We start from the raw sequence: 15,470 nt of genomic DNA on the forward strand, positions 1-15,470 counted from the left end.
TAGGGGAAGGAAGTAGGTAATAGCTGATAACACATTTCATCAAATCAAAACATTGGGGCTCCAGTGGTAGAGCACCAAATTTGAAGTCCCAAGTCCAATCCATGGCATTAAAAGAAAAATACTCCAGCCCAGAAATTTGAAAAAAAATAAAATGTAATAATCTACTTTTCTTCCTTCCTTCTCTACCTTCCTTCTTTCTTTTCTTTCTTTTTTTTCTTTCACTTTCCTTTCCTTTTCTGTGCTGGGGATTGAATTTAGGACCTCACACATGCTAGATAAACTCCTTTCCTTAGCCTGTCAACTGTTTTCTTAATCAGAAAAAAAATTTAAGAATAGTAAAAGTTAGTCTTACTGATATTCAATTTTCTGTGTCTTCCACATCATGAGTACTTTAGCCATAAATATGATCTCAACAAATTTAGAGTTTAATTATACTGTTATCAGGTCTATGAAAAGATGAATAAATTCATCAGAGTAGGTTTTAATGTTTCAATCAAATAATAATAGTAGTCTACTATATTCAATGTACCATTTTAAGTGCTCTAAGTAACACACTAGGCAATTTTAAAATAAAAAAAAAGAATTCAGTATACAAACACTGGCCAAGACTGAATCAAGGACAATTGCCATGTCTAATTGGCACTTTCCATTAGTGAAGTTGGTTCTTTCATTTGGAATGTATGTTACCTGAATAATACTATCACAGAATCACAAATAGTTAAGTGTTAAAATTCAGCAATATTAAATTAAAAAAAATCAATATCAATAAATTGCTCTCTGGGTCCTTGATGTAAAATGAAACTATGTGTATTTAATGTGGAATAAAAAATCTAGGGAGCCACAGAGTAAACAGTTAATATCCATTCTCCTAGTTCAATAACTTATAGTAATAAATAAAAACCAGACTAGTATGTATAATGTTAAAACAAATTATATGATAAAGCTGCCTTTGAGTTCACAAGCTTTCAGTAAGGCCCAGAAATCATTGCACAAATTTGTTTTAATATTTTTATATCATAAATTTTCCACATAAGAGCAAACGTTTCATCAACAAAAATTAAAATGCAAAAAGTTATATTTTTTTAAAAAAAACATAAAACATAAGTGGTTTTTTTTTTAAGTTTTTTTTTTTTGTCTTGATACAGACCTACCTTGAACTCACTGGGGTTATGGGTCTCACTGTATCCAGCTTCCTCTCTGTGTTTCTTTCAATGTAAACTTTTAACTCATTTTTAGCTGTTTTTCTTATTAATAGTTGGGACTTGCATGCATAGCCAATGGGAAATAGTGAAACTGTGTGTGTTTTTAGGCTTTTGGTTGGCATTGATGACACAGGTTTGTTTCTTGCATTAAGACAAAAGACGATACATGTACAACAAACACAGTCGGTAACAATCAGTTTTTAAAACATCATTGTCCATATTGGGCAGATTATGTTCTCATGGCACTCTGTGAAGCAGATGTCAATTCTGCAGATTGTCTTCTGGCTTGTCCCCTTCATTTTCGGCCTTGTCCATATCCTGGTCTACTGAAACAGTGGTCACAACTGCATTCTGACTTTGAAAAGATACATCTGTGCCTGATGGTGGTGGTTTATACAAAAAGATTGCCAGGCCATTGAAGAAAATGGTGACAATTTTACAAGTAACACCTAAGTGCAGAAAATAAACATCAATCAAAATTGGGTCCTTCAGTTATTTCTAAACTTGAGCATTTGTTTACACAGAAAGTCACCACAACAAAGAGAATTCCGTGGCACTATATTTCTATGCTTTAAAATAGTCAGGAGGGGCTGGGGATATAGCCTAGCGGCAAGAGTGCCTGCCTTGGATACACGAGGCCCTAGGTTCGATTCCCCAGCACCACATATACAGAAAATGGCCAGAAGTGGCGCTGTGGCTCAAGTGGCAGAGTGCTAGCCTTGAGCGGGAAGAAGCCAGGGACAGTGCTCAGGCCCTGAGTCCAAGGCCCAGGACTGGCCAAAAAAAAAAAAAAAAAAAAAATAGTCAGGAGGTTGATAATGGTGGATCATGAACTTAATCTCAGAACTCCAAAGGCTGAGGAAAGAGGATCTAGAATTTGAGGTTACCCTAGACTACATAGCAAAATTCTAGGCAATATAAAGATGACTCAGAAACAAAAGCCAACAAACAAACAAACAAAAATCAGCTGGGTACGGGTGCTCAAACCTATAATCCTGAAATAGTGAGGAGGCTGAGATCTGAGAATTGACGTTCCTAGCTAGCCCAAGCAGGAAGGTTGGTGAGTCTCTTACCTCCAATAACCCACAAAAAAGCCAAGAGGAGGAAGTGGCACAGCAGGGGAAAAAAGAAAAAAGCTCAGGGACAGTTCTCAGGCCCTGAGTTCAAGTCCATGACCAGCACACCCTCCTCACCCCCCCACACTCATTAAGAAAGAAAACACGTACAGTTCAGTAATGAACTAGCATTTCTTTTCTTTATAAACAATAAAAATGCACACTGGTAATTGTTATACTCTTAAATAAATCCATGCTCCTTTCAAACACACAGGGTCTTACTATGGTGCTACAAGTTGGCCTGGAACTCCTGATCTGTCTACCTGAACCTCACAAAGGCTGAATAGCTCTATACTGCATTTTTAACCTTGTGAACATAATATTATATTCAAAAAATTACAAACAGCTAAATGACAATGATAAAATGAAATCGTTTATGTCATCCTTGAATTTGAATAAGTGGAAGAATTCTAATGTCCAAAATGGAAGATAATAGGGCTGGGAATATGGCCTAGTGGCAAGAGTGCTTGCCTCGTATACATGAAGCCCTGGGTTCGATTCCCCAGCACCATGTATATAGAAAGTGGCCAGAAGTGGCGCTGTGGCTCAAGTGGCAAAGTGCTAGCCTTGAGCAAAAAGAAGCCAGGGACAGTGCTCAGGCCCTGAGTCCAAGGCCCAGGACTGGCTAAAAATAAATAAAGTAAATAAATAAAAACTTAAAAAAATGGAAGATAATATTAAAAACAGGAAATACTACAGGGAGAATGTACTTCTAAATGCAGAAGAAAGACTTTGGGAACTATATCATGTTGGATATTTAACCAAATTTCTCTCCGATGTCAGTTAAAAATACAGAACATTAAAACTTATTTCATAGGCTTTTTTTTCCTAACTGATTTTGAGCTCACCATGTGAAGACAAATGAGTTCTAGTACTAAGGATTTCATAAATGTCACTAAAATTAAAAGTGTTCTCACAGCACATTTTTCTAATTTCTGAATTATATTTGTTATCACTGATATTTTACGTAAAAAAATGTGCATTTGAAAAACATGACCGTTCACTGTTAACAATGTTTTTTTGTTGGCTTATTTTGAAAAATGTAGAGATATGTAACATCTTTTAGAAGGTAAAATTCTCATGTTCATCACTGGACAGAGGAACAATTTCCCGTCCATGTCTTTTGGCAAAACATAAAAACAAGCCAATTTATTAAATCCAAGAATGGGTTGAATAAAAAGTGAATTTTTATAATTTTCTGAAGTTGTATATTTATTTCTCCAGTGCATATTCTCTTTCTGAAAAATTATGAATCCACTAGGATAGTCTGGTTTTAAGCACAGGTGAGTATAAGGTAGTCATGGTATGTGTTTCCACAAGACAGCAGGGACAACCACAGGGCAGACACATCAAAAACATCTCTACATACTCTAATTTCTTAAGACTGTTGTTAAATTTTAAATGGTGGGGTGTGTGTGTGTGTGTGTGTGTGTGTGTGTGTGTGTGGGTGTGTGTGTGTGTGTGTGTGTGCTCTATCACAACAGCCACAGCTCTACTTTCCACTTCTGGCCTTTCTTTCTTTTCTTCCTTTCTTTTTTGGGGGGGAGGGGAGGGGGCGTTGATTGGATAAGTCTCAGAGACTTTCCAGCCTGGGCTGGTTTCAAACTGCAATCCTCAGGTCTCGGAGTAGCTAGGATTATAGGCATGAGCTGTCAGCATGTGGCAGCGGCAGAGTTCAGAGCACTGCATTAGCTTACGTACCTTTCTCTATCATTGACCCACACTTCCATTCCTCCCCAGACAGCCTTTGTACTTAGACCCTTCAGGTGTCAGCCTTGTGAGCAGCCACGAGGACAGGTGAGCGACCAGTGCCTAGCCTTCAAGGGTAAATTTTAACCTTGTAAGTACCAACTATAACCACTGGAGGATTTGCTTGCTCTATTTTTTATTCTTACCTTTTCTTTCCCCACTTTCTTAGTGGAATGCTGCTGAACATTCCACCGTAAGTCTGACAAAGCAATCAACGGTTAATGAAACTTCCCAAACAATCAAGGTGTCACTTACTTATGGCTACTAGCATATGGGCCATCCTGATGTTATCATACACCCAGCAAGCTCCTCTAGTACCACATTCATTTACATCCCAGAGAATACATGTGCTATCTATTGTCACACCGAATATAATTGGTCCGGGTATTGTGCCTAAAAGAATTATGGACAAAACACAAATGGGTGAAGATCACGACTTATGATTACAGGCTTTTAAAAATATAATTACACATATATTCTTATAGATAAAAATAGGCATTAACCTTACCACAGACCACATGTAAATTAACCAAATCATATGTATGTCAAAGAGATGTAAAGAAGCAAGACAGAATATCTAAAATAATTACATGTAATTACATTTCTAACCGGCTCAGAAAAAAGGATTTTAATAGAAATCTCTAGAATATATTGTTTTAATTTAATAAGGAACTTAACGTATTTTTTATTTTGAAAATTACATTCTTGTATTTATTGATCACTACAGTTATTTATTATTTTTACTTATAATGAATATATATTTGAAATTACTATCCCAAAAATCAAGGTAAATTTTATTTGATGCATAACTGAGTCCACTGACCTATAATATATGGTCTTTTGTCTGTGCAGAGACATATACACTAATGTGGCCATACGTATATAAGTTAAAATGAAAGTGTGTGCATGAGAATGCGTATGTCTGTGCACATATTTAGTCAGGTGAGGATACTTCTGTGCGTTCATGTGAACACAAATACTTCTAGGAAACCACGAAGCTCTAAACTTGCAACACCATCCATCTCTGCAGAGTCCATATTAACAGATGGAACCAAATGCAGATTTGAAATATTCCAAAAGAAAATCATTTATACAAAACAGTCCAAAACAATGAATTTTCTTGTCACTCTTCCCTCAACAATTTAGTTTAACAACTATTTTCATAGCATTTCTCTTGTTTTATCTGTGTAAACTGGACATGCTTTAAAGTATATGTAGGATGACTGTACATAAGTCGCCTCCGCTTGTTACGGATCAAACATACATATGAACACTTTACTGGCCAACCACCAGTGTCTTACATCTATAATCTTAGATACTCAGGAAACTGAGATGTGAAAATTGCAATTTGAAGCCAGTACAGACAGGAAAGTCCATGAAACTCATATCCACAATCAACTATGAAGAAAAATAGATTAAGCCAAAAGCGGGGCTATGGTTCAAGTAGTAGAGCACTAGCCTTGAGCAAAAAGCTCAGGGAAAACACCTAGGCTTTGAGTTCAAGCCCCAGGACTAGCGCACACACACACACACACACACACACACACACACACACACACACACACACACACACACTTGACTGTGAGGGATCATTTTCTAGCCTCCTTTTACCACAGTTAATTGTGTAACACTTAGCAAAACCTTGAATTTCTCAGGGAATTCATTTCCTCATCTGAAAAATGAGAAAATAGTCTAGATGATCACTGATGTTCTAACTTTTTGTTTTAATTAAAAATTTCAATGTTAAACTTATAATATTAATTTCTTTTAAATCCCCATATATCTGTTACAACATAAAGTTTTCTCTCATAAATTCTTCCAATAATATTTTTTCTAGTGTTGGGATTTGAAGGCAGGACCACTTGCCTTCTAGGCAGGCCATCTACCAAATGAGCCACTTATTTTGCATTGGTTATTTTGTGAGAAGAGATCTCAATTTATGTCCTAGTCAGCCTTGACTGTTTTCTTTCTGATGATGCTCCCTCACCTAGCTAAGAAAACAGACATACACAAGTGCAACTAGCCATTGTTTGAGATGGATTTTCATGAACTCCCTTACTCCCTAAACTAGCCTCAACTTGCCTCAAACTACAATCCTCTAATCTCTACCTTCAAAATAGCTAGTATTACTGGATTGAGTCATTGCAACTGGATAGCAATTCTTAACCAGACATGATATCTTGATCTCATTTATGTTTCAAATGTTTCATCTCATTGTTTTTCATTGGCAGTGCAACATGGTTGTATTCTAAATGGGGAGGACAGAAATTATATGTGGGTGGTCATATTTTACATTTCAAATAAATCATATACACTTTCTAACAATGGTTAGTAAATCAGGAAAATGGAAATGTACCCATTGTAAATTTCATGTGAATGTACATCTTGAACAATTATGTAGTTTTCTTTCTTTTCTTCCCCCACCCCCAGCCCCCCGGCCAGTCCTGGGTCTTGAACTCAGGGCCTGAGCACTGTCCCTGGCTTCTTTTTGCTCAAGGCTAGCACTCTACCACTTGAGCCACAGCACCACTTCTGGCCGTTTTCTATATGTGGTGCTGAGGAATTGAACCCAGGGCTTCCTGTATAGGAGGCAAGCACTCTTGCCACTAGGCCATATTCCCAGCCCTTCTTTATTTTCTTGACACATACCATATGTGAACAAATTAACACCAATGAAGCAGAAGAGCAAACACTTTCCCATAAATTATTTAAAATGGCATACCCAATAATCGAAGTAACATGAACTGTATTCCAAGTGCTAGAGACCTTTGCCTGTGATTAACACACCTGGAAATATTAAACACAAATGAGTTTATATTGCATGTTCATACTTTCAATAAGTTTGTACTTATATCAATTTAGCATTTCTATATTAAAGTAAATATTGTTCATATGAAATAAATAATTTTTGTAAGGTCCCATGCATAGTTTAGTCATGAAGGTTATAAATAATATTTTACAATAAAACCAAGCTAAAAAAGAAAACAATGTTAACAGAACTAATATATTACAACAATGCCAAAAAGTCATAATCACTAAGAGTTTTACCAAAATTCATGGAAAAAAGACATTTATTAATAAGATTTATTTCTCATTAAACTGCTCGGCTATTATAAGAAAATATATTCCAACATAAAAAACACCAAAGACTACGTAAAGACAAGCTCACAGAAACATTGTCAGCAGGGAAAAGCTGAAAGCCTTTCTTCTGAGATCATCAGAAAAAAAAACAAAAAGATTTTCTCACAATCTCTGCTCAACATAGCATCCAAATTAATAGCCAGAATAATTAGGGAAGAAAAAATGGCATGCAAATTAGACAGAAGTAAAACTCTTTTCTTTCTGCAGACAATAGCACCTTACTAGAAATTACAAAGATCCCACCACAAACTATTAGGATGAGAATGTATTCATCTAAATCCACTCAAAGTTCAGCAGGAACTTAACTGAAGGGAAGAAGTCTTTGCTTATTTGTTTTGTTTTTGTTGCCAGTCCTGGGGCTTGGACTCAGGGCCTGAGCACTGACCCTGGCTTCTCTTTGCTCAAGGCTAGCACTCTACCACTTGAGCCACAGCACCACTTCTGGCTTTTTCTACATGTGTGGTGCTGAGAAATCGAACCCAGAGCTTCAGGTATACGAGGCGAGCAGTTTACCACTAGGGCATATTCCCAGCCCCGGGAAGGAAGTCTTATATGCTAGAAAAATAATTTTTAAAAAGGCTGATGATGGGCTGACGATATGGCCTAGTGGTAGAGTGCTTGCCTCATATACATTAGGGTTCAATTCCTCAGCACCACATATACAGAAAAAGCCAGAAGTGGAGCTGTGGCTCAAGTGGTAGAGTGCTAGCCTTGAGCAAAAAGAAGCCAGGGACAGTGCTCAGGCCCTGAGTTCAAGCCCTAGAACTGGCACACACACAAAAAAAAGCTGACGATACCACAAATATATGAAAAGATATGCTATGCTCAGAAGTTGGAATAACATAAAACAACAAATAGGATTATTTAAATATCCATAATACCTAACTGAAATAATCTACAGATATAACAAAATCCACAGCAAAATAAAGTATGTAGGAAAATGAATGAAAGAAATGAAATTAATCAGTCACTCAATGATAGTATAGCATATTTTCTCTCATTTATGGAAGATAATGGATAGCAAATTAGAACAAAACACACCAAAACATGGAAGTAAGAGCACATATTCTAGGAAAATGGAAAGGGGAGGGACAGATGAAAGAAAAAGGTAGGGATAAGAAAGCTTAATAGTGGGGTTGAATGTTATCAAAGCATGTTATATATAAGTATGTAAATGTCATGATGAAACTCTTTACTATGTACTATTTAATATTTGCCACTTTAAAAATGCCAGTGTGTTCTTTTGCAGAAACAGAAAACTCTTAAAACTCAAATGGAAGTACAAAAGACCTAGAATAGCCAAATCAATTTTGAGCAGAACAAAGCTGAAGGCACAAGCTAATTTGAAAATTTAATACAAGCTATAATCATCAAAACACATGATTCTGATATAAAAGCATGTATACATCAATGAAGCAGAATAGAACACCCTGAAATAAATCTACATGCTTGTTAATTGATCTTTGACAAGCAAGATTGTCAAGAACATCTAGATAGTAGCCAGATTTTCTTCAGTAAATTGCATTAAGAGAACTAGATCTTCACATTCAAAGGAATGAAATTGAGCCCTTATCTAATACAAAATACAGATTTCCATTAAAACCAACATAATGGTGCAGAGTTGTAATTCCAGCTTTGAGAGGCTGGGGTAAGAGGATCAGGTGTTGAAGGCAAGCCTGAGCTGACAGTGGCACCCTGCTCAAACAAACAAAAGAGAGGGGAAGCAAAAGAATGAACTAAAGTCTTAAAACATAAAAGTTCCTGACATTAGTTCAATGATTTTTCAGATATGACATCACAAGTACAGGCAATAAAAGCAAAAAATAGATAAATGGTGTTCCATCAAACTACCACATTTTTTACTACAAGAATCCATCAATGTAGAGACAACCTAAAGATATTTTTAAAACCATACAATTGGACAAGAAGTTAATATCCAAAAGAAATCTGAAAATCAGGGCTGGGAATATGGCCTAGTGGCAAAAGTGCTTGCCTCCTACACATGAAGCTCTTGGTTCGATTCCCCAGCACCACATATATGGAAAATGGCCAGGAGGGGCGCTGTGGCTCAGGTGGCAGAGTGCTAGCCTTGAGTGGGAAGAAGCCAGGAACAGTGCTCAGGCCCTGAGTCCAAGGCCCAGGACTGGCCAAAAAAAAAAAAAAAAAAAAAAAGAAATCTGAAAATCAAACAACATAGTAATAACAGAATTTTTAAAATAAGCTAAAGATTTAAATGGCCATTTTCCCAAGAAAGACATACCAATGGGAAAACAAAAGAAAAAACAATGCTTCGAATTACTAGGCATTGGGTAAATATACATCAAAACCAAAACAAGACACCACCTCACACCTGTTAGTACTGGCTATTGAAATACAGACAAAAGACAAAAATGTTGGCAAGGATACAGAGGAAAGGATCCCTTGGGAAACCCTCGAAGGATGTAAATTGACACATCCATTACAGTAAGTAGAACAGAGGCTCCTTAAAAGAGTAAAAGCGGAATTAACATGGGCTCAAGCAATCTTCACTTCTGGTACTTATCAGAGAAATGAAATAGGAATTTCAAAGCAATTTTGTACTCGTGTGCATTGCAGTATTATTCTCAATTGCTTAGATATGGAATCCACCTCAGTGCCAATCAGTGAATGAATACACAAAGGAAATGAGGCGTATAACACCCTTCTGTCTCAGAGATGAGAGAAAAAAGAAATTCTAATATATGTGACATGAATGAACTTAGAGGACTTGATGTCAACTAGGATAACTGAGACAAAAACAAATTACTGCACAATCTCACTGATATGTGGATACCAAAAAAGCCAATCTCAGAGAAGTAGAGGTTAGAACAGTAATTGTAGGAGCCCGAAGGTGAAGAAACGGGATGATCTGGCCAAAGGATGCAAAATTTCAATCATGTCGGGTACGTTCTGGAGACTGATTGCACAGCATGGCCATTGTAGTTAGTAATATTGCATTGTATACTTAAAATTTACAATGGATAGATTGTCAATTTTCTCCAAATACACACCTACACACATGCATACACACACTCAACAAATGTATGGTCATGGGTATGTACAGTAGTTGGATGATGGTAATCAATTCATAATACCTATGGATTTCAAAATATTGCATTGTACACTTTAAATATATACAAATTTCATTTGCCAATATCAATTAAGTTGGAAAAACTAACATTTGTATCAAAAAATTGAAACCATAAATCTTTCATTTATCAAAACTTAGATAAAAGGGTAATGAGTAAATATTAAGAAGCAAGGTACTGACAAGGGAAAAGCCTAGAATTTGTTAGGAAAGCAACAGACAGACTAGGAAGTCTGGAAGGGCAGGGAAGAAATACTTTTGTCAAGAATGTGGAAGGAAGAAGAGCACCGCAAGTCCCACACCCGAGCCGCAACCAGGTGACAGGAGTAGTAAGGTAGAATGCTCTGTGCTTTGGAATCTGGCACAAGTGGATCGCTTTTAATTTCCAAAATTCCCAAATATAATTTAACACATCTCCAGTTCATAACTGAAGACTTCATGAAACAAGCAGAAAAACTTTAACACCAGGATAGCCAAGCAGAAAAATGCTAAGGCACTTATGCATATATGACCTAATTTACTTCCCACTTATCTGAATAGCTCATCCGATGCCATCCCATCGGAGCGCGTGACATCTTTAGGACAAAATTCACTTGAACAATTTACTTGATCAATTTATGCCCCAGTTCAACCCCTCAATCCATATTCCCACCATGGAACATGCTATCTTAGAGACTGTAAACTTGGCCATATAATACATACCTTAATATGGACACAGTTATAGGAGTTCCAGCCATGAAGGTAAAAATCACTGTAATGAAGAAAATGCCAAGAAATATGGGCAAGTTTGTACACTGAGTTGCACATTTTCCAGCTTTAGCTTCAAAGATAAAACTTTCTTCAATAGATGCAATTTCTAATTGCCTTCCAATGCAGGAACAATTGTGGTATATCTGAAAATATTGGGCACAAATGTACTAAAATTGTTAATTTTGACAAAGTATTTTATCACTGTCAAGTCAGTGATTTCTAAACATTTCTTATACTCCTTCACTACCCTAATCCACATGCAGTAAGCAATGCTGAAGAAGAGAAGTTACGACGTTTCAGAACTAGAAACAAGCTCACTTACAAAGGAAATCATCTGTCTTGATGTTTGGGGCTGTAACTCCAACTTGTTGCCTGTTATTGGCTCATGTAAAAACAAACTGACAAGAATATAACAGTTTTATGATCTCACATATACTAAACAAGTTTAACATACCATAATTGCTCAAAAGGTACTTCCATACTAACTTTGTTCTTTTCTATTATAGAGGGCCAAAGAGAAATCTATAGTGACAACCTTCACTAGGTTGAAGGATCAAACACTGTAATTCTTGTAAATGCCACAGTACTAATTACCTATTATATCCTATGACCTTGGAAAATATTCTGCTTTTCACTATAGCCTCTATACTTAGAATTTTTGGTTTGGCTATACTGAGAGAAAACTATAGCCTTCTTAAAGTGATACATTTATGGCAATAAGAAAGAGAATATATTGCCTCATTATCCTGAAAGCTAATTTTACACACAAATAAACACCTCAAGTACTTATCATATATCCTCTATGTAGATTGTTAAAATATGAAACATTGAAAGTTAACATGCTAAAATAAAGCTTGAGTTTGGCCTTTATAGAAAAAAAATCCAGACATTAAAACTGGTTGTTGGTCATAACCATTACTTCCTGAAGTCTTTTCTTAAGTTTTTATAGGTAATACTTGATAATTATAGATTTGGTTTCATTCCAATGACTAGAATTGCATATACTATCTCTGAGTCGATTAGGTCTACTCTGAGTCAACATGGATGTATTTACAATAGACTTTTCTCTTTTAGGGGTACAGGGGCTTAATCCCAGGGACTTGTTCTTGCTAGATACATCTTATTGAATTACATCCCCAGCTCTAAATGGCTTTTTTTTAATCCCACACCCTCATTATATATTTCTTAGTTTTAAAATTATTTTTCATTAATGGTACAATGACTTTCAATTCAATATATCAGTTTGTAAGTATAACGCATCTTGATCAGTGCCACATCTTGTATCATTCTCGCCATTCTATATCCATATAGGAAACAATGGGACTAGGTAAATTGCGGGGATGGACGGTGCGAGGAGAAATGGGAGAGAATGATGAAGGGCAGCTCGATGCTTTTTTATATAACCACCTTTAAAAAGTGTATGTTGCATCCCAAGTGTGGTAGATCAAGATTGTAATCCTAGCTACTTAGGAAGTAGTTCATGGTTCGAAGCCAGCCAAGGCAAAAAGAAATTCGAGACACCGCGTCTGAACCAAATGGCTGGGTGCGGTGGGATGCACGTTATCCTAGCTATCAGGGAAGATCAACGGCTGGATGCGCACAGCTGTCGGCGCAGCTCGGGAAAGCGCAGTGGGAGCGCACAGCGCAGGCAGTGTGGGCAGAGAGCAAGGCCCTAACGTGACAACGCCAGGAGGGAACTCAAGTGCGAGAGCTTGCCATGCAAGCACAACGCTGCCAGGGAATGGGAAAACTTTTTCTTAGTTGTTTTATTTTGGTTTATTCCCAGCAGGAAGATTAAAACTCAGCCTAAGATAAACTGTATTTACTACACATAAATATATTAAAGATATTTCTACATACATATATATCCATGCATGCATATATGGACATATAAAAATATATAGCTTTACACACATGCATACATATCCATATTGATTTTAGAAGGAATTTCAAGCAACATTATAGATTTTAATAATTTCTAATTAGCTTTATAGAAATACTTCCTTACAATCTTCAACTTACCTTCATACTGAAAATGAATAGTACTACTACTACTACTAGTAGAGTACTGCTAGAGTACTAATAGAGTACTATTACTAATAGAGTAATAATACTACTACTCTATTTCAATTTTATGTTCAAGCTCTAAAGACAGAATTCAGAGACTCAGACTTTTGTTCACCTTGCTTGCTTGTAGCCACTACTCTACCAGTTAATTCATGCCTGGGCCTAATCCCTTCACTGATTAAGTGGATAAGTAGAGAGGGAGTCTCCTAGACTTTTCTGCCAGGGATGACTTCAAACCACAATCCTCCAGTTCCCAATCTCCTAAGTAGCGAGGATGACAGGTATGAGAAACCAGTGCTTGGCTATCCAAGGTCTTTGTAAAGTTACCACATTATCTACAAATAGCTAATTCTTCATTATCTCCTCACACCTAATCCTTCATGTGCGTAAATACTCAACAACATTGTCAACAATAGTTGCCCATGCAGGAAGGAAAAGGAGTCTTTCTCCACTTGAGAAATCAGCTAAAGGGGGAGCTGGGCCAGGAAAGAAAGAACAGACTCTGCAGAACACCAGGAGAAGGATGCGGAGAGGAGAATCAGAAATACACAAACACATTCCTGCAGCAAGAGCTTGGTTACCTTTGCTTTCCTATTCAAACCAGAGTTTAAACACCCTGCAAAGCAGGGAGAAAAATATTGCACTCCATCTCCTCCACAGAGAGGATAATAATAGGATCTTAAACAGTTACAATTGGCATTGCAAGGTGCTGTCAAGTTCCCCAGTTCTCCTGTCCTGCAAATAAGAAAAGAGAGAAGGTTAAATTCTCTACGGCATAATTTCTTAACAAAGAGTTGAGAAGCATATTTCATCTCGCCAGTCAGTACTCAACACCTAATTACCCGAAAGAATAAAACAAAAGTTTTTTCCATTGCACATAAGCTCAACTTCTTGTGAAGGAGAGGCAATAAATTAAAAAAAAAAGTTACACAACATAACTGTTATACAGCAGTAGGAAATAGGAAGCCAAGTTTCTGTGTCTGTGCTCTACTGTTCCCATGGGGGAGTGGTTCTGTGAATCCTGCCATGTTCAGCTGTGTCCCTGACCTCTGTCCATCAGATGCTATTAGTTTTCTCCAGTTGTGGAAACCAAAATCTCCCCATTTGTACCATTTCCCTAGAAATTGTACAATTTCTAGGGCAATATTTTGCAAGGATGAATAAAATCAACTTGTCCAACACACTCAATTCCCAGTGAGAAAACAGGATTTACGATACTTTCCTTTACATGCCAAATACAATTCCCTGTGTCCCAGGCCAGGCCAAGTGATGCTTTATACTGTGTCCTAAGAGAAAACAACATCTTTTGCAATATTGAAACTTGCTCTAACTGAACATACTCTCCAACTGAAGGTACTCTCCAAGCAAGATATCATATGGAGAAGGTGTTGGGCCCTATGCTAGCTAATAGCATTACAAAACTGAACAAAACAGTATCATCCTTTTGATGGACAGATAAATTACATTCTAATGTGCTTATTAGTATGGTTATAGGTACCTACTTTTTTTCTTTTCTGATGGTATTGGTGTTTGAACTCAGGGCCTTCTGCTTGCTAGGCAAGTGCTCTCCTACTTGAGCCGTACTAACAGCCCTTTTTCCCCTTGGTTGTTCTTTGGGTAAGGTCTCATGTTCTGCATGGACTGGCCTCAGCTGAGATTCTCCAATCCCTACCTCCTTCACAGCTAGCATTAAAGACAGGAATGCCCTACTACTCCTGTCTTGATGGCTAAGATGATTTTTTAAAATTGTCTCATTAACATTTTTTTGCCAGTCCTGGGGCTTAAACTCAGGGCCTGAGCACTGTCCCTGGCTTCTTTTTTTGCTCAAGATTGGCACTCTACCACTTGAGCCACAGCGCCACTTCTGGCTTTTTCTGTTTATGTGGAGCTGAGGAATGGAACCCAGGGCTTCATGCGTGCTAGGCAAGCACTCTATTGCTAAGCCACATTCCCAGCCCTATCTCATTAACATTTTTCCCAAGCTGGTTTGGAACTTTCATCTCCAGTGCCTCATACATGAACTACATTTAAGAAGCAGCAAGAAAGAAAACCTTTCATAAGTGGAAGCTTGGAGGAAACTAGAGAAGCTTCTGCTTGAGATGAGCCTCAAAAGGCGACATTAGCCAGAGAACGGGAAAGGCACTTCATACAAGACTGGCACAAAAGAACAGAGTAATAAAACATCATTGTACGTGTAGGACTAAGAATGATTACTTCAAAGGATAAGAGTGATAGAAATGTAGTTGAAATCAGTGGCTAGTTAATGAGGGCTTCATAGGCCTTGTAAAAGCAATCCTTGTGAACAGGTCAGAGTAGTACAGCAGTCAGGTGACGGAAGCA

At 37.2% G+C, this 15,470-nt stretch overlaps 1 protein-coding gene across 1 annotated transcript in view; it reads right to left on the reverse strand.

The window, feature by feature from the left end:
• Positions 1–1,384: 1,384 nt before the first annotated feature.
• The window catches only part of Slco4c1 (solute carrier organic anion transporter family member 4C1), a 49,279-nt gene continuing 35,193 nt past the window's right edge, over positions 1,385–15,470 (reverse strand). The window contains exons 9-13 of the mRNA XM_048331438.1: positions 13,712–13,865; positions 11,016–11,206; positions 6,789–6,853; positions 4,322–4,459; positions 1,385–1,651 (exon numbers count right to left, since the gene is read on the reverse strand). Of these exons, the coding sequence (XP_048187395.1) occupies positions 1,464–1,651; positions 4,322–4,459; positions 6,789–6,853; positions 11,016–11,206; positions 13,712–13,865 (736 nt within the window). The 3' untranslated portion in view covers positions 1,385–1,463. The remainder of the gene's footprint in view (positions 1,652–4,321; positions 4,460–6,788; positions 6,854–11,015; positions 11,207–13,711; positions 13,866–15,470) is intronic.

The sequence above is a fragment of the Perognathus longimembris genome, chromosome 22 (genome assembly GCF_023159225.1).
Source record: "Perognathus longimembris pacificus isolate PPM17 chromosome 22, ASM2315922v1, whole genome shotgun sequence".
NCBI classification, from domain to species: Eukaryota; Metazoa; Chordata; class Mammalia; order Rodentia; family Heteromyidae; genus Perognathus; species Perognathus longimembris.